General features: G+C 35.4%; 2 protein-coding genes across 5 annotated transcripts; one reads left to right on the top strand and one right to left on the bottom strand.

Annotated features, from left to right (window-relative positions):
* The first annotated feature begins 10698 nt into the window (after positions 1 to 10698).
* On the top strand, positions 10699 to 14095 carry LOC112749026 (type IV inositol polyphosphate 5-phosphatase 9). The gene is made up of 8 exons (XM_029293267.2): positions 10699 to 10787; positions 10884 to 11053; positions 11157 to 11264; positions 11355 to 11694; positions 11811 to 11995; positions 12586 to 12694; positions 12998 to 13149; positions 13698 to 14095. The coding sequence occupies exons 2-8, from the start codon at positions 10887 to 10889 to the stop codon at positions 13831 to 13833; spliced, it is 1197 nt and encodes a 398-aa protein (XP_029149100.1). The 5' UTR covers positions 10699 to 10787; positions 10884 to 10886; the 3' UTR covers positions 13834 to 14095.
* A 548-nt stretch (positions 14096 to 14643) lies between these two features.
* LOC112750872 (GPN-loop GTPase 3) lies at positions 14644 to 20115 on the bottom strand. Of its 4 annotated transcripts, none has more exons than XM_025799775.3 (10): positions 19698 to 20115; positions 17692 to 17937; positions 17202 to 17310; positions 17029 to 17110; positions 16729 to 16814; positions 16352 to 16455; positions 16096 to 16226; positions 15913 to 16006; positions 15162 to 15217; positions 14644 to 15017 (listed from the first exon to the last, which is right to left on the bottom strand). In XM_025799775.3, the coding sequence occupies exons 2-10, from the start codon at positions 17734 to 17736 to the stop codon at positions 14918 to 14920; spliced, it is 807 nt and encodes a 268-aa protein (XP_025655560.1). In that variant the 5' UTR covers positions 17737 to 17937; positions 19698 to 20115; the 3' UTR covers positions 14644 to 14917. The 4 variants fall into 4 exon arrangements, with proteins under 4 accessions (XP_025655560.1, XP_025655562.1, XP_025655561.1 ...); XM_025799777.3 differs by having other exon boundaries at positions 17692 to 17771; XM_025799776.3 differs by having other exon boundaries at positions 19691 to 20090.
* Positions 20116 to 20341: the final 226 nt, after the last annotated feature.

The raw sequence follows: 20341 nt of genomic DNA, 5'->3' as shown, positions 1-20341 counted from the left end.
AGAAAAATAAGATTTTGAAAATTGAATTTATTGTTTTGAAAGGACAAAAATAATTTAGAATTGAAAACCGGGCGCTAATCTTAAAGGTTTTGGCCCAAAGTGAGCTAAACGAACCTAAAACGCTAACGGGTTAGACCAGACCCAAATTGGGCCCAAGCCCAACATATATAAACACTCTTTAATGAGCACTCAGCTCATTTCCACCCTAATTTGAAGAAAGGGGCACTATAGTGAAGAGAGGAAGAGAGACTGAGATTTCACTATTCATCTCCTCCTTCATTTGGCCATAATTTGAGCTATGGAGTTCCGATTGACGAGTTATTTGCAGCCACGCGAAACTCTCGTCAAGTCTGTTATTTCTAACTAAGTTTTTCTGGTAAGATCTCGCGTCCCCTGCTCTAGTTTTCTTCCCTAAGTAATTTCACGTTTTTACGTTTGGTTTTTGAGTAGATTTTGTGATTTTGGTTGTTTATGGATGATCTAGCATTGGAATATTATTGGACTTTGCTCCTAATATCGTTGGGTAAGGTAAGTCTCATCAAACTCTTGTGATTTGATGTTTTGGTTAGCTATAGTGTTGATTTTGGTATGTTATATGTGTATAACTTGATTTTGGTGAGTTTTGGAAGTGGTGTTGGTGCTTGAGGCTTGTTGATCTTGTTGGAATCAAACTTTGGGTGTTTGTGCTTTTGGAAAATCGGCCAACGTATAGTTTCAATTTTCTTTATATAATATGTAATACTTCTAGACACTTAGGCTAGTGAACTCTAAGATAGAATTGAATGATGTTGGTGCATGATTAATTATGTGTAAATTTATGTTTGATGATGAAAAAGATGATATAGAGTGTTGGAATGTGTGATATATGAATTATGTTGATAATATGAAGAATATTGGTGTTGCTTATGATTATGGTGATTGATGAAGGATATTAATGAATTATGATGTTGTTGTTGGTGAATGGCATTGATTATTGAGATAGAGATTGAAAAATGATAATTTTGAGGATTTATGGTGAAATATGATGAATGATGTTTATGATGAGTAAAATTGTGTAATTTGTTGAAGACTGAGATCTTGAGTTGGGAATTTTTGTTTTTGTTGAATTATGGTAGAAAGATTGAGTGAAATAGAGGTTGAGTTGATTGAAATGCAATGGAATGGTAAAGTGTAGTGTGTGGTAGTGTTTTTTGTTGAATTGAGTAGGTCTTGGTTTGGTTTGGTTTTGGAATTTGGAAACTAGAGAACTTGATGTTTTTGTGTAAAACTTGATTTTGGTGAACTTTGGCGGATCATAGCTTGAGCCTCAGATATTGAAATTGAATGCTTTTCAAGAGCTTTAAAATGATATAAAATTTGAGGGAAACAGAGTTTTGTAGAGGACGTTATGAGCATTTGAAGTTTGGTGTAAAAATCTTATTTCTGCAGCTTTAAGATTTTTTTAAGTTTATTACAGCATGCGTACGCGACCCAGTACACACAACGCGAGCATTCCATTCGGGTTGAAGCACTCGCGTACGCGAGCAGGGTGCCGCATATGCAGACACATTCTTTTTCAACGAGTGCGTACGCACGGCAGGGGTGTGCGTATGCACAACCCCTGTTTTGCTGAAAAATTACTTTTCTTCGTTTTTCAAGGGTTCTCTAGCTTTCTAAACTTCTTTAAAGTGCAGTTTGAGATTACTACATAGTAATTAGGCCCTAAGACTAATAGAGATGGGTTAGTGAAATGATTTGGTAAATTTTTGTATGGATTTAGAAGATGGAGATTTAGGTTTTTAAAGTTGTGAGTATATGGGTGGAGTGTCACGTGGGTGACGACTATGAGAACTTGAAAGTGATGACAAGCTTGCGAAATTAAGAACTGATGGTTGTTATGATGGTATGGAACTCGGAAATGAATGAGGGACTTGTTGGTTATTGAAAGAGTGTGCAGGGCACTATATCCCTGGGATGAAATTATGTTTGATAACCTTTTCTGCCGCTTGAGTGTGCAGGACACTATATCCCTGGCGTGACAGATCTTCTGTCGCAGGAGTAAGACGAGCACTATATCCTTGGGATGCGCATGATATGATAGTGTGCAGGGCACTATATCCCTGGCATGGCAGAGAGCCAACATCCCCGGAGATGTGTCGGGTTGGCAATTTGAACCGACAAGTGATATCACGAGCCAAATAGGATAGACATTCATCATATGCATCTTTACATGCTTGCTTGCTATGATTATTTGAGTTATGCCTATTTGAATAACATGCCTAAATGCTAGTTGATTACCTGCTATATATATGTATACTACTTGTGTTTTACTTGCTTGCATTATCTGTGATTGTCTGGTGCTGAGGAGGTTAGGTAGGCGGTGGCGATGAGATCGCATGGAGGGTAGGTTGGCGAAGGCTGTGGGATACAGCGGTATGATTGGTATTAGTTAGAAATCCCCTAAATTTAGATAACCCTTGCTATGGTTTATGGTTTGTGTTATTTATTTTGTTAAGCTTGAATATCTGTATCGGTGTAAAATTCTAGGATTGCCTTTGGCGTCCCGGAACCTAACATCTTATATACTGGGCACTGTTACTATACTGAGAACCTCCGGTTCTCATACCATATGTTGTTGTTGTTTTATAGATGCAGGTCATAACCCACCTCGGTGAGTTTGCGGACATGGTGACAGAGCGGAGGATGATCTTTCTTACTCTTTATTTTACTTTAATTTTGTTGTAGTTATTCTCTCCCCTTTTATATTCTATACTTTAGGTCCTTAGAGGCTTGATTTGAGAGATAAGTTGTATAAGCTATTTTAAACTTCTAAAACTCTTTTGTATTTTAGTTTGACTAGCTGGCCTAAACTCCGCAGACTGTGACTAGTCTTCTTTTTGGTATATATATATATATCTTGTTAATTCAATTATTACCTTGTGTATCCTGGAGCTATCTACAAGGTTTTATATATATATTATGTCTTGTTCTGCCCGTGCCTATGTGTTTTATCATGTGTGAACGCTACGCATTTCTAATTCCGTTTTTATGCGACTTTGAGCTTACTCCTTCATCGGGCTTCTAGTTATATAAATTCTTAGATATATATTATATATTATAAGCTTTAGAATTATCACGGTAATTTGTTATCCTTTGCTTTATGGCTAGAGGTAACTCTTAGGGTAACGGCTTGTTACATTTATGGTATCAGAGCGGTTCGTCCTCATGAGCCTCAGGAATGGACCGATTGTGCTTTGTTGCACACTATGGGTCATTTTTCTTTTGTGCTATTTAGAATATCTTTTTGATATGCATAGCATGCTTGCTTGTGAGTGCCTTTCTGGGATAATTGAAGCACTAGGCTTGAGATATTGAGACTGATCACCTCGATATCGATTATTTAGTGTAGGCATGACCCCGAATGGCAACTTGCGGACAAGGTCAATCACATTCACGGAGAGATAGTGAAGATGACTAACCTAGCCAATGCGTTACAAGCTCAACATGTTCCAGAAAACCAGTTCGTATAGTTTGCGGCATATCAGTTGATGGGTGAGGCTCAGCACTAGTGGCAGGGGAAGTGCCAACTGATGTAGCTACAGAATGAGGATAAATGATTTTGCGGTTTTTAATTAAGATTTTCAATTTCTAACTAGTATGGTCTTGAACCTTGTTGAAAAAGTTTTTAAAGCCTAGAATGATTTTTAAATAGGTTTGAAACTTTTGATTAAAATGATTTGGTTTTGAAACTAGGTCAGAACTCTTGAATTAAATGATATGGTTTACAGAAAAAGTGAGTTCTATGATTTTGTCAATTTATGAATTTGGTTTTTAATTTATCTTATCGAAAGGGATTCAAATTGAAAGTTATGATTTAAGGATTTTAATTAATTTAAGAAAAATCATTATTTAAAGTAATTGATTTAAGAATAAATTATTTTTGAGCCTTTTGAAAAAGCTTTGAAATTGAACTAGTTCAGATTGAACTTGTTTTGAAGGTTTTGGAAAATGTTATAAAAGAGGTATTTGGTTTAAAGGAAAATTTTTGTTCGATGTAATGGAGTAATTCGAGTTATTAGTGACGAATAATCAGAGTGACGCAGCGGAAAGTGTGGGGTAGCATCGACACGGTAGAACTATGATGGATGGGTTGCTCTGACGACTTGATTAGGTTGACGACGTTAGTAGAAGGCCACTTCATGGAGGAAATATCACGCGATTTGGATTTTAGGGACAAAATTCCTAATTAGGAGGGGAGAATGTAAGAATAGAAATAACCGCTTTAATAGAATAATAATTTTTAGCTGCCCGAAATAGGTTCGAAAATATAGAAATGATATTTTGAAAATAAAATGGTGAAATTTAAATTCAATGAATTTTTCTGAGTGAAAAAATGTATCTTTTACGAAATTCTTTTTGTAAAAATGCGTACTGGCACTTAAACTAGCCGTACCAGCTCTAGTCTAACCGATACCACGTATTGAGAAAAATAAGATTTTAAAAATTGAATTTATTGTTTTGAAATGACAAAAATAATTTAGAATCGAAAACCGGGCGCTAATCTTAAAGGTTTTGGCCCAAAGTGAGCCAAACGAACCTAAAATGCTAACGGGTTGAACTGGACCCAAGTTGGGTCCAAGTCCAACATATATAACCATCCTTTAATGAGAATTAAGCTAATTTGAAGAAAGGGGCGCTGAAGTGAAGAGAGGAATAGAGATTGAGATTTTACTATTCATCTCCTCCTTCATTTAGCCATAACTTGAGCTACGAAGTTTCGATTGACGAGCTGTTTATAGCCACGCGAAGCTCTTGCCGAGCCCGTTATTTCTAACTAAGTTTTGCTGGTAAGAACTCGCGTCTCCTGCTCCAGTTTTCTACCCTAAGTAATTTTGCATTTTTTTTACGTATGATTTTTGAGTATATTTTGTGATTTTGGTTGTTTATGGGTGATCTAGCATTGGAATATTGTTGTACTTTTTCCCTAATATCATTGTATAAGATAAGTCTCTTCGAATTCTTGTGGTTTGATATTTTGGTTAGGTATAGTGTTGATTTTGGTATGTTATATGTGTATAGCTTGATAGTAGGTGAGTTTTGGAAGTGGTGTTGGTACTTGAGGCTTGTTGATCTTGTTGGAATCAAGCTTTGGGTGTTTGTGCTTTTGGGGAATGGGCCAAGGTATGGTTTTAATTTTCTTTATGTAATATGTAATGTTTCTTGACACTTAGGCTATATGAATTATGATAAGGGTGGTAAACAGCAGAAAAGGAAGGTTGCATAGAAAAAATTGTTAATATAAAATTAGGATTTCCTTTCCACTTGAGACACTTCAGTTGCTTCTTTATGTTTTCTTTGTGTTCCATTTTTTATGTACATTTGGATCTTTCCTTTGTCACTACATAAGATGTTTCTGTTTTGATAGACAAGATGAATCTTTTCTTATCATACCGAATATTTGATCTTTCTTTTTATATATAGAATTTCTTTCACTATATTGGATGTTTCTTTTTCATCATAAGTAGGTGACAACATCCTTAACATAACCAGGCTGATCAGGAACATAAGAAAAAGAGTCATATGAAGTTTGCTTGAATTCTCCATGTTTCTCCATCTTACATAGACAATTTACATGTTCTTAGTGTTCTTTATTAAGTAAAAGCATACTCACCCTTACTTTTTAGGATACATATTACTTTAGGATACATATTACTTTTTAGGATACATATTACAAGCAATACAAATTTATTTTGCATTTTGTTTTTTTTTTATATAAAAAAATAGAATGAATGATGATACTTGAAGGATAAATGATAGCATGAAATTTAGTCACAATTCAAACAAAACACAAAAAAGAAACAAGTTGAGGCTAAACATGTAAACATAAAGAACAAGAAAAAGAAGGAAATGAATAACCACATATCCAATTATGCAACTTCTTCAAAGAAAGGAATTTGGTTCCTTTCCAAAACCCTCTAAAAGCAAACTGACCCTCCTAAAGAACCTTGAAGTTTGTAAAGGACTCCAACGTTAACTGTAATGAACAACAACAATAACTAGAATAAAGTGAGATGGGTTTAAACCAATTTTCCTTTTATACAGCTCTCTCCTATATTTTTCTTATATAAGGGATGTTTCTTTTCCTGTCAAAACAGATGCTGGATACTTCTTTTTATATACAGGATGTTTCTTTTCGCACTGTACTAAATGTTTCTTTCTTGTAATTATTATATTTCTGAGATGAATACACCATTTTTTTAAAACATCTTAAAACAAATTAACAAATATTTCTTTTAACAAAAAAAAGTTACAACCATCAACACAAAATATACGTGTATAATCCATGTTCAACACAGTCTAACTATTTCTAAAAGAGTTTAACAAAGATACGAATCTGTCAAATCCTTGCGATTTATTCTGTCCAACATATGCATCTACCTTTTCGTTTCCAGTGGCTTGTACATCATTATCCTGAAAAAGGCATCACACAAACAAAAACAACTTACTAACTCAACAAACACAGCTCAACAAAAAATCCAACTTTAACTAATTTAAACACATACCGGAGGTAAATTTCTCTTCCTTCTCTGCACATATTTCTTAATTGATCTGTCCATGTTAGCTCCAAGCCTCTTAGATCTTGGCCGACCCTTAGTGGTCACCCTTGAAGGGCCTTGAATGTCATCGACACCAACCATGAACTCACTCTGTGTGGCCATGTTGTTGTGGGTATCAGCAACACTTTTGGACCGCATCTTAGCACGATAATCAGTTAGCATGGACCTTGCATCGTCCAGAGCAGAATGCAACATGATTGCTTCCTTGTTACAAGTTACGAATTCCTAAGACATGTTAAAAAAGTGTGCACAAAACCTCTGAATAAGTTATGACTTTCATCCGAACGCCTCACGTCATGACCACTCTTGATGTAGGTATGCTTGTGCTTCAGGTTCTTACTCCATCGAAGGAGAACATAGCAGGCAGGTACTCTATTTACTCTGTAAAACAAAAACACAACCAGTCATTGGTAACACAGTACTCCTGAACTTTCAAACATGTTGCACTCGCACTGAATCTCCTGAGTCGAAAGGTCAAAATGAACGACATAAGTAGGGTACGTAATCTTCTGATAGACTAGTTTTTTCTCGCCCACCTTCGCACAAACCAAATCACCCTCTTGTGCAAATGAACAGAAGGTGCAATCACCTTTTTTACCAAACTCCCATTGGACTTCCCTAAACATACCGTTGGTGTACTCCTGTTGAAATTGCCTTTCAATGGCAGAGCTAGATGCACACGGGATAACTCCTTTAGAGTCTGCAGCATCGTCCTCTAATTCCTTTTGCTCTTTGTTCCTAAGCACATTATCATACTCATGGATGAACTGAACCAAGCTACTCTTACTATGTAAGATCTCCTCGTAAAATGCATGCATACTCTCACTCCTCTGCGTACTTTTCATACCAGCCTAAAATTTACCCTGGAAAAAGATCAGAACCCACATTCGTTGGTCATCATAAAGGTCTACACAAAACAAACCATCAATAGCACCATTTAGAGCGAACCAGAGTACCACATTTATATATGCAGCAAAAAGATGGAACAAAAAATATTTTCAAAAAAACCTACAAGCACACCACAAACGTAAACAAAAATGAAACATGCTATAGTTTAATAGTAATGAACCTAATAGCCATCTGTTGTGATCTAGATTGTACTTATCTATGAATTCGGTCCAATCATCCTCTAATGACTCCATAGAATGAGAATTCCATACAATGACACTCAAGTCAACATTCAAATCTCTGTAATGAGCATAACCTTCGGGCTTTTGTGGTATCTTCTTCAATATGTGTCAGATGCACCATCGGTGGTGAATATGGAGTAAGATCTTCCTAATAGCACTAAACATTGACTTGCATTGGTCCGTGATGATTCGATGTGGCACAGTTCCCATGCATTTCACCCATGGCGTAAACACTCACTCAAAACTAAGAATCTCCTCATTCCCTAGTAAACACAACCAAGAAGAATAGACTTTTCATGGTGATTGTCACTGACAGAGGATTCAAGTAGTAATCCATGCCTACAAGAAGAACAACCATAGGTAAGAACATCCGACAATGACAAAACCGAAAAGGTTTTCACAAGTCACAAATACCTGTTTCTCCTGTATGTGGTATTAAATGACACCACTTCTCCATGATACTCATACGATTCCCTGCACCTCGCATCTACCCATATTGCACTCCTGAACTTGTAATGTTTGGATTGATCTCTTTCATTTGCATGAAATAATTCAACATGTCCTTAACATCCGCATTGTCATCAGCAGAACGGAGTTTTCTTGTAATGTAATTCCTCACATCCTTTTCTAAGAAACCCAAGTTCAATGACCCACCAACCTCGTTAGCCAGTGCAAGGTAGGTCTTGTTAGGTCGTATGCCAGCCTCATCGTTATCCTTAATCACGCACTTAACATGCATGGTCAACTCTCTATACTCATGGTAGTACACTGCTTTTTTAGTAGAACAGGGATGGGAATGCCTCAATTCTGCCTTCAATAACACCCAGTTTTTTCTTTTCCCTGTCGAACTTCCCATACACCCTTTCTCTGCATCCCATGGCTGCTATCTTGTTCTTCTGAGTTACTGCTCTCATACGAGACTCGCAAAAACCCTCCCGATTATAAAGAATCGACTGGTTAATCGGTTTCTTCATTTTCTTTGTTGTACTATCAAAAGTTGTGGTCCTAATTTTAGTTACGAAACCAATTTTCTTTGCATAGGTCATATAGAATTTCTGTGCCAGCTGCAAAGAAGCAAAACACAATCCTACATTTGGAATTTCCTCTTGACGAAGGCCACTGTGATCTGACAACTGTAGATCAATTCACAACAACCATCATTCAATGCCACAGATGATTAAAATTAGACTCTAATATCTCCCTATTGTTAAATTAGCAATAAATTATAGTTTGCACCTCATAACTTAGTTCCACCTCATCATTTTCTAACTCAATAACGTTTGTATCTTTCACGACCGACAATTGTACACAAACAAAGAAAGCCAAACAAACCAAACATTTGAGATACCATACCCTGAAGTAAATATCAAGCATGAAACAAAATACACATCCATTCAACGACAAAAAAAGTGCTACTCCAGATAAAAACTATACATAAGTCAAATACTCATGAAACAAAACACCCATAAAATACAATTTCCAAAGAACTCTCCACCATCAATCTAACAAAATAAATTCACATAAACACAACAAGAAACATACATTTGCATTAAAATTCATGTAACTTTAATGCTTAACGGATGATAAGTTCACTAAAAAAGAATCCAAATCCCATGCTTAAACAAGAATAAATAATAAAAATAGATAATGAAACATCCAAGTTGCATGAGAATAAAGCATTAAAGTACGTACAAAAATTCAAAGACGTACCTTGTCATCACATTGGACATCATCAATGCTCACATTGCAAAATCGCCCTCCGTGTGATTAGAATGGTAGTCACTGGTATCATAAAACGGGGCATTAGAACCTCTTTCATCCAGCGATGACTCCATCTCCGGTACTATTTACTAACCTTTAGCACCAAAAACGGGAGAGGTGCTTGGTATAGCAGTAGTAGCGTCGCCCTACAGGGTTGCGAGACAACAGCCACTTCGGCAGCATTGGGGTCGTGGATAGCAGCGGCAGATGCAGCCCCAGATCACGAGATAGAAATGGCGACGGCTGCATTGGTATCGCAGGACAGCGGCACGCTCAGACGGAAAAGAACCTCGCGTCAAGCTCACTCCTCCAACGACGGCAAATTGTGGATGCAGACCAGCGAGACACTGTGGAGGTAGACCGGCGAGGCATTGTGACTGTGCGATGATAGGAACGGTATTGTTGTGAAATTTTGTTTAGGGGTGCAAATCCTAATTACTCAAAAAGGAATGCTAGGGGCCATCAGCATTTATTGTTTTTTGCCATCAGTTAGTCATCAATGTTTAAATGTATAGGATAAAGTATGTTATTGGATTACTAGACTAAAATAATTAGACTAAAGGAATTGAATTGATAGTTATGTGATAACCAAAAACAATAAGTTTTGATAGGTCACTAGCATTTCTCTTATTCAAATTTGACTAATGTGATTGTTTTTAATTAATTAAAATTGTAATATTTACAATTAATAAAACATTCCTTAATTAGCTTGTTATTTATGTTGTTCAGAATATGTGTTGTTCTTCTATACTTTTCTCAAGTTGAAAATAACATCATATTCAACTTTTATTGCTCAATGAAACGTATATATTTTTAAAAGTGTTATTAAATCCTCTATCCCAAAAAATTTAAACGGCTGGGCTTGAAGTGTGAATTTTGCCTAGCATTTTCTCAATTCTTGTTTGCATTGTGTTATTATTATTTTTTTCTTTTGGAGTAATAAATATCAAATTCAGAAGTTTTTTTGTGATAAAAATCGTGCTTACTCCAAAAGCTTAAATAGTTAAATAGAAGTACATAAATAATTATATGTAATGACACATTTTCAAAGAATCTGAATACAAATTCTAACCATAATAAAATATTCGATTTGAAACTTACTTCTACTTTTAAATAATACAATAAAAAAACTATTACTCAATTGGGGTAGCACTAAGTTGCATGCCTATAAATCCCCATCCTCATCCATTGACTAATCCTCTTGATATCACATTACAAGTCTCTTTCTTTTCTACTTCTCTAAGCTCTGTAAGTCACTTCCATACTTTGGTGGTAATCTCAAGAAAACTACAACAACTAGGTATCGTTTTTAGTTTTGTTTTTTTCAATTTGTCTTTTTTGTCCCATGTTTGGTGAGTTAATCATATTGAAGAGTGTTTGTTTTTTTGGTTCAAAGATCATGCAGGGATTCAAGATAAACGAGAGTAAGATACTAAAAAGGATACTTAGCTTTGATAATTCCAAAGGAGATAATCAGAATCCATCACTAGCCAAGAAGGGAACTCATTATAATTTGAATCAATCATCTCAAAACTCAAGAACATGCTTCCATCATCACACCAAAAAGTATGAGATATTGTGTTGGCTTGTTCTAATTATGAATTATTATATTTTACAATTATCATTCAAAGTAATCATATCTAATAATCTTTATGCTATTCTGAAATAGGATCTTTGTTGGTTCTTGGAATGTTGGAGGAATCCAACCGCCAAAGAATCTGGACATGGAAGATTGGCTAGAAATACAAAATAATTTTCCGGATATCTATGTTCTAGGGTAAGTTTCATAATGGTTTTGGATTAAATATTTAGTTTTACTTAATTCATAGACTAATATGTGATGTGATCAACAACTTTGTTATACAAGGTTCCAAGAAATTGTTCCTTTGAATGCAGCAAATGTGTTAGGACCCCAAAACCGAAGAGTTTCAAGGAAATGGAATTCGCTCATCGGCGCGGCCCTTAACAAAAGAATGCCAACCAAGAAAGGAGAAAGAACAGCAGAGCCTCAAAAGGTGTATCCCCTGAAGGATCAAGAACAAGTTTGTGTAGAAGGTGATGTTGGACAAGAGTTCCAATGCATCATAAGTAAGCAAATGGTTGGAATGTTTGTCACAATTTGGGTTCGATGCGACCTCTATCGATCGATCCATCACTTGAGTGTTTCGTCGGTTGGATGTGGAATCATGGGTTGCTTGGGAAACAAGGCATGTTTTCTGCAAAATTGTATATGCTTGAGAACTTTTTGATATGCAAGTTTTGAAAAATTTTATACATTGTTTCTTAGAGTGAGTTTTTTTTTTTTTTAACCTTAAAAATACAGGGTTCAATATCAATTAGATTTTGCTTGCATGAAACGAGCTTCTGCTTTATATGTAGTCATCTAGCTTCCGGTGGAAAAGAAGAAGACCGGAAACAGAGAAACATCGATGCAGCCGAGATTTTGTATCGGACAAGCTTCCCTGCTGATCCTCTTCATGATATGCCTGAAAAAATTATTGATCATGAGTAAGTTTATTGGTTGAATTCATTCAATAAATGAAGTTCAAAAGTGAAGCTGTGGAAAAAGAATGAGCCACTTAACAATGATTATGTAGTATCACTATGTTGGCTTATTGTTCAGCAGCAAGAAGAAAATCGTGTAAATTAGATTGACCTCTCATGTAATTAAACAATGAGTAATGGTTAAAATTATTTTATTTATCTTAAATTTTAGATCCTAAATTATAAATTATTAATTTTAAATTTTAAATTATAAATCCTAAATCCTTTAAGAAGTAAAAATTTTTATAATTTAAAAAAATGTACTAATATTAACTAACTAAAAATTGTTCCCTATACTTTCTTTTAAAGAATATTTTACATGACACTTTCTATTTGTAAAAGTATGTACTAATTTTTCCAAAATTTAAGGCTACATAATATCTGATTGATATACTTGACCTGGGAATTTCTCAAGACTGAAAATTGCATAGCTATTTAGATTTGAGAACTTTATAACACATTATAGTCACCAAAACACCATGTCCAAAAAAAAAAAAAAATAGTCACCAAAACATGAACTTGATCTAAAATGTGTACATATTTTTTCCATGCAGCCGGATAGTGTGGCTTGGGGATTTGAACTACAGGATCTACCTGCCAGACTTTGCAACAAAATCATTGATCAAGAGAAGACAATGGGAAACCTTGTTGAAACATGATCAGGTAATTAAGAAATACTAAGTTTTCGCAATAATTAGTTACTATATATATATGGAAAAATTTCAAGTGTACCGAAAATACCGGTGTTCTAGTTGTTTTAACCGTTGATTTCAATTAATATATATTATATATATTTTTTATAATTCAGATCAACGGTTAAAACAACTAGAATACCGGTGTTTTCGGTACACTTGAAACTCTTCCTATATATATATATATATATATATATATATATATATATATAACAATAACAATAATATAAGTTCATCAAGATTTAAAACTCTATTCTAAATATATATATTATAGCTAAAGATGGAGCTCACGGAGGGTCATGTATTCCAAGGTTGGCATGAAGGAGCTATAGAGTTTCCACCTACCTACAAGTACCACCCTAATTCTGAAGATTACATTGGGTGTGATCAGAAACAATTGACCAAAAAGAAGCGTGCTCCAGCATGGTAAATTAAAGAATTTTGATTGGCTTTTTACCTTTTTTGGGTTGGGAGCATTAAATTAAAGAATTTGAATAATTTGCCTTTAGAATTTATTGCTTTATGAATGCATCAAGAAAGCCAAAATGACCAACAATATGAAAGATTCTTGTTACCATATTGTATTACTGAGTCCAGTTCATTGTGCCCTACTTTGTGTGTGTAAATCCAAAATGTTTAACACTTTTGCTCCCCTAAAACTGGCTCCATAATATCATAATTTTTGGAAAGGTTCGCAAATTTTTCAACTGTGATCTCAATCTTGCTTTTTCATGAATGCTAGGGGACCAGCAATTTTAGTGTTTTGTTACCATCAATTGGCCATTAATAGTATTTTTAATGGGGTGAGATTATATCTAATGGTAGAAAATCACTCACTTTTGTTTTGATGGTTAAGTGTTGGCCAGAAAACACAAAAGTTGCTGGCCTCTAGACTTTTCCTATAACATTATATATTGTAGCATTTCTATTGGGAAGAGTAGATAGATGATTATCTAACACAAGAAGGATTACAGGTGTGATCGAATACTATGGTTTGGAGAGGGAATGAAGCAAAGTAAATACAGCAGGAGTGAATCAAAACTCTCTGATCATAGGCCTGTTAAGGCATTGTTCAAAGTTGAGATCAAGGTGGCCGAAAACTCTACTTGATTCAAAGATTTACAAGGGCAATTTCGTCCAAGAGATTTTGACGTCTCATTGTTTAACATTCTTGAATTATGTTTTTAGAATTCTAGGAAGGTATTCATGTGAAGGCTCAATTCTTTGTGAGACGTATTTAATTTGCCAATAAAAAAAGTTTTTCTTTTCTTAGAGAAATTTGTACAAGTAGATGTCAGAATTATTTTGACAAAATACATGAGTAGTTGATGAGTCATGAATGTGATAGTGTTGCATAAACACTAATGAAAGAAAATGCCAATTGTCAAACTTGTATTTCACAACATTTTGAATTTCTAACATTTTAGTTCTTATCATTTTCCCCCTCATTTATTAGAGTACACATTGCTAAGCTATGAACATTATTAGGAAAAAGGTGCATTTTGGGACAAGAACGAATCGTTCAACTTATAGTTGAAGGAACAAAGCAAAACTTCTCTAAAGATTTATCACAGATTCACAGCCTAACTTGCAATCAAGTTAGGTAAAAAAAATTATAGTTGCAACTCATTCCTTGTAGTCTAGTATTTTTATTTTCATTTAAAAAATAAAATAAAACTTGAGTCAAAAAGTTTAGTAATATCTTAACTTTGCAACCCTTTTTATTTAAGGGCATATAAATATTATGGAAAATGCTAAACATCCGAATCTTTTACTAGAAACAAGAAATGTAGGGTCAAAATAATGTGAATAATAATGTTTGGTACTTTAATTGTCATGCCATGCACGTAAAAAAAAACACACACTGCAGTCGCACCATAATTTTAATGTAGTAGCTATCAGATGTTTCAGTTAGAAGAATTTCTTGTGTCTAAAACTGCTTCATGTTCAACTTCATACCAATTACCCATTGATTACCCTACCCAAGGTTTCTGACAGTTCAGACAGTGATTTGTACAAATCATCAAGGTCACAATCTTACAACCCACCTTTGACGTCATTTGGAAAATCATATTTTGGCAATTCAAAGAACATTCTAGTAATTTATACTATATATCAACAAACTAACCACCATTATGTCATTCAAAAACAAATTTTGAATCATTCCAAGTATGTAGCACTTGCAACATAGTAGCTACTCATCATCATCCTCCGGATCAAAATCCTTAACCTTCACATCTGCATCTTCTCCATACTGGATGCAGTTGTCGATTTGGTTCAACACATATTGGATACTGTAATGAAGAAACAAATGAGTATATTACAAAATTGGTGTTACTATAGGTAAAATTATAGGAGTCAATGAGCTGTAAAACAACTACTATGTCAAAAGGTTTGTACTATGACAGGCAAAACGGTAGATAGGCACTAGAGTTTACCTTCTTTCCTTCCTCAAGTCCAGTGGTATAAAACTCACCATGCTATAGTTATTTACCTGTTGCATGATAAACAAATAGATTACTAAATAGAAACCAACTATTGCAAAAGATGGGGAAAGAACAAAAACTAAATACTGTAAAATTGAATCAATCTTCATCATAAGCCTTAACGGCAGGACGAAAATCAAGAATAGCTGTTACAAAATGGAAGTGACAATTGCCAAGATGGAGTGAGACCTTCATTCCTTTTTAATTTTAGGTCCAAAATATGGAGCCAGCAATTTGTTCCAATGTTCTTTGCACAAAAAGAAAGCAAGAGCTATGTCCTAATGGAAACAAAAACCCATAACAATGTATTCTACACAAGTCCCTAATTCCAGATGATAGATGTTCATGTCCTGCCTAAAATCACAATTGTTCATGTCCCACCTAAAATGTGGGAAGAAAAAACATCAAATTAAATGCAATATAAACATGAAGGACCAATTTAAACTAAAACTACAGGAATGTTTGATATGCCTTAACATTTGTGAGTAAGTTTTCCTGTCCCAAAAACTCCGATACCTTAATATATTATCACATACAACCTCTTCCATTATTCATCCTCTTCAATGTTCTCCTAGATTCTAGGCATAAAGTTAGATCCTCCTGCCTAGTTGCTTGAACTATAATAGAGCACAGCCTTAACAATATCAAATTGGCAAAGAGATGTGAAAAGCGCATATATTTTTAAGAATATTTGGATACCCACCAGTTCAATCAAAGCTTTATTAAGCTTCGCAAACTGAGGACCCATTCGTTGATTCAATTCAGACAGTAAAAAAGTAGGCTCTGGATCCAAGAACCTAAAAGAGAGAAAAAAAATACGTAGATTATGATTAAAATGAATGTTATTAAAAGAGATTAGGTAAAAGGATTTTGTATCAGTAATTACTCTTCAAGATCCTTTTTGTTAGTCACAAGGTCCATTTTTGATAGGATATTCACATGTGGTAATTCAAGTTGAACCATTGCGGAAAGGCAAGCCATGCACCCACTGATAAATTTTGTCACATCACTCATGAACTGGAATCATGTAAAATCGTTAGGGTCAACAAAGGTAATGAGAATAACAATGAATATTAAGGAATGTTACAGAATTGATATATCAAAAGGAAGCAAAGCTGGGTTTATGAGCAGCTGCCACATACCTGTGAATCAAGCAAGTACACAGCACAAATGTTGAAATTTTTACGTTTCAAATGTTCCACAAAATTCTTGAGCACAGGCACATGTGAATAAAGTTCTATCTGGCCTGAAAAAACAATAAATGGTTGAGTTGATTTAACAGTATTTATCAGGTCAAGTTTCAACCACACAACTTATAGAAAACAATTAAAAGAAATATAAACAAACTAGCAAATCAATTTCTATTGTTCAAAAAGATCATGTACTAGCTACTAACTCATGCATCATGCAACTGGATTATACCAATATTACCACTTCGCAATGAAAATTTTGTGGTATTGTAACATTTGCACCCTACTTTGACAGAAATCGAAAAGTGCCAAGGGATAAGCAAGAATACCAGGGCAGTCAAAGACCAGGTAATCATCATCTAAATAGTTGTCCAGCTCTTCCTCAAGCCAATCATCGAGGTTATCTTCAAGGTGTCTAAATAAGATTGCTAAGGCAACACGGTTTCTAGCAAGTTTTTAATGTAGCAACTAAATGTAAATAAACAGGAAAATAGTAAAATAGCAAAAGATGAAGGTCATTTATACTAGCAAACAAAATCTCTGCCTAACTCAGCATCGCAAAAAGCAATGATACAGGCTTATTATTACAGAAAAAGTTTGTAAAGAAGATGAAACAAAGAAAAGGATACTCCATGCAGTACATAAGACCACCATTAGGGCCTAATCCAAGCTCCTCCATAACATCTTCCAGGGAAATCAGTTCCCTTATATCTGCAAGCATGTTAAACAAAAGCGTTAAGTTTCAGAAAACAACAAACTGAACCCAGAAAAATACTAACTACAAATAACACATTTACGTTACCCATTGCAACAGGATAGTCAAAGTTTTCAGCGGCAGGGTCCAGGTTCACAATATTTATTGTACGCCTTGCAGCTACACAATGTTCATACAAACTCGAGCAATATGTTGACTAATAGACAAAACAAAAATAAACTCTCATGAGTGTCTTAACCGGTTTAAGAAAAGTAAAACAGCATGTAGGTCTGTAGTTCAACAATATAGATGAGGCAACAACAACAATGAAAGTTCACCCCAACAAGGCTGGGTCAGCTACACAAATTAGAACTAGCTCATAGTTGATAGCCCTCCTAATTTAAACAATAAATTGGATTCCTATAACCGTGACTGCAGCCATAATACCGCTGTTGTGGTGCTCTCTGCAACCTCATTGCAACAGCAAATTGTGGCTATATTGACCATATTTCCCCGCAATCACAGTAACAACAATGTAATTACAATTTAGATACTATGAGTGAAAAGGTAGAACAAATGAGGTGACACAATAAAATACCTTGCCGCTACCAGCTGGACCTATAACAAGTTGTGCATAGCCCATGATGTCCTCGTATCAAATTCCAAACAATTTTCCCTCTGAAGCTCAAGCAGAAAGACAATTGACGGCGCGAAAGGAAGTAAGAATGGCAACAGTAATGTAAGCAGAGCACCAAATAGCAATGGCAAACAACAATTTCAGGAGATCAGAGTAGTCCATAAACAAACAAGGCACTCCCAAAGACAGTACACAGTACCAGAAAACCTGAATATAATATCAAACACCAGAACTAAATATGAACAAATCAAATAATATAAATAACAAAGGAAAAATAAAAGCTTCTTTCCCATATTTTGAAATTCGCAAAGCCTAGTTTTCTAGTACAGAAATCAAATTCAGAACAAAAACACAAGCAACACAATCAAGCTTTGGCACAACCACAAAAGCAAATGGATTAAGAAAAGACCCAACAATAATAATAAAATGTAATTAGCGGCAATGCAAAATAACCGTAGTTTAGCTCTCTATGCACAAACACTGAACTTATTGACACACTGTCAAATTAGGGCACATTAATGACCCGATGAGCAGCAAATCAAAGCATAGCAAATGTATTATTATTTCTACAATTGTATCCGTAGCAACATTAAATTTGTTCAATGATGGTAGCATAAGTTAATTAAAGCATACAGGTTACAAGGAGGGGGAAAATGAAAAGGAACCGAGTCTTGAACATATTAAGTGATTAGTACAGTAGATGCATGAAGAATGAGTTGAAGTATGTTAATTTTGCATTGTTTATTGGAACATCCGAGAAAATCCATCATGCAATAAGACAACTCATTGAAGAAGCTAACAGACAAACCAAAAAAAACGTGTTACTTATGCAGATTACAACTCTCAATACCATAAGAATATAACAAATCCATTGCAGTTCACAAAAAAGAAAATTTTAGGGAAAAAATGAAATTTGAAACTCATTCACACTGACGGCGGAGGCCACGGCGGCGATTGCAGCCCCTTACCCTGTTTTGCTCCCAATCAATCCGCTGCCCTAGTGTACTGGAGGCAGGGTAGACGACAGAGGGACTGAGCTGTGTCCCGCCGCAAGGTTGCGAGAACCGAACCGGTCAATGAACCGGTAAGATAACTGGTTCACTGGTTCAATGGTTCGACCGGAGTTCAACCGGAGTTTAACCGGTTTAATTAAATATTCATTAAAAATTTAATATATAATTTCAAATATTTAAATTTGATAATTTCTAACCTAATGAAATCCAAAATTTCAAAATTTACCATAATGTTCCACAACCAAAAAAAATATTAACAAAATTTTCAACTAAATACAGGCACTAATCATCACTAATCAGTAATCATCAGAAAATCAGCAACAAGCCAACAATATATCATCAAGCAACAACATCATCATTTCAGAAAATCAACAATTCAGAATAAGCAAACATTAACAAAATCAACTCAGCAACTCAGAATTAAACCCAGCAATTCACAATTAAACCCAACTCCAATTCAGAAATAAACAAAGGCACTAATCATCACTAATCAGTAATCATCAGAAAATCCACAAGCAGCCAACAATATATCATCAAACAACAACATCATCATCATTTCAGAAAATCAGCAATTTAGAATAAGCAAACATCAACAAAATCAGTATTACTAACTCAGCAACTCATAATTAAACCCAAATAACTCATAATTAAACCCAACTCCAATTCAAAATCAAAGGCACTAATCATCACTGATCAATAACCATCAGAAAACCAACAAGAAGCCAACAACATATCAGTAACAATATCATCATCATTTCAGAAAATCATTCTAGAATCATAAATCAACCATCAACAAGATTATTCCAGTTTCATAAAATAAGTAAGAGCTATGTACTCATTCACAATTTTAGAAATAATGAAAAGTTTGATGCCAAATGTAATTATATTTGTCCTGCATCTGTCTGCTTTCGAGTGAAGTGATTTGCATCAACACTCAGAGTGCTTACTGCTTACCGGCGGCGAGGAGGAAGGGGAGAACGGCCACACCGGCGAACAGAGAGAGAGAGAGCGCTTGAACAGAGGAGATGGCGACGGCCACAGAGCTTCCACACGACGGCGAGGGAGCTTCCTACGACGGCGACACAGCTTCCTAGGACGGCGACGGAACTTCCACGGCGCTACACCGGCGAACAGAGGAGAGGAGATGCGGTGGCTGTGGGTTCCGCGGGGCTGTGGGGCTGCGGGGTTGCGGTGGGTGCAGCGGCTGCGTGCTACGGGGTTGGGGGAGATGCGGTGGCTGTGGGTTCCGCTAGGGTTCTTTTCTGTTCTTTCAAGTTTGAATTGAGTTTTTGAGAGAGGAGAGGAGAGGAGATGAGTGGGAGTGTGGGACTGGGGGGTCTGGGCTTCGGGTAGTAAATTTAGGGGTTTTTCTATTTTAAAGGTCAAAACGCGCCGTTTTGAAGGGGGTTCTCAAACCGGCAGACCTCTTTAAAACCGGCCGGTTCCTCCGGTTTGCCAGTTAACCACTAATTTGACCGATTTTTTTATCAATTTTTTGCCAAGCGGTTTTTGAAACTAACCAAACCGTCCTGATGATCGGTTTATCCGGTTGAACCGATCGCTCTGGTTCGATTTTTAGAACAATGGTCCCGCGTATC

Source organism: Arachis hypogaea, chromosome 15 (genome assembly GCF_003086295.3).
Source record: "Arachis hypogaea cultivar Tifrunner chromosome 15, arahy.Tifrunner.gnm2.J5K5, whole genome shotgun sequence".
NCBI lineage: Eukaryota > Viridiplantae > Streptophyta > Magnoliopsida > Fabales > Fabaceae > Arachis > Arachis hypogaea.
Note: the sequence above shows the minus strand (reverse complement) of the source record. Positions and strands in the feature narration are given on the sequence as shown.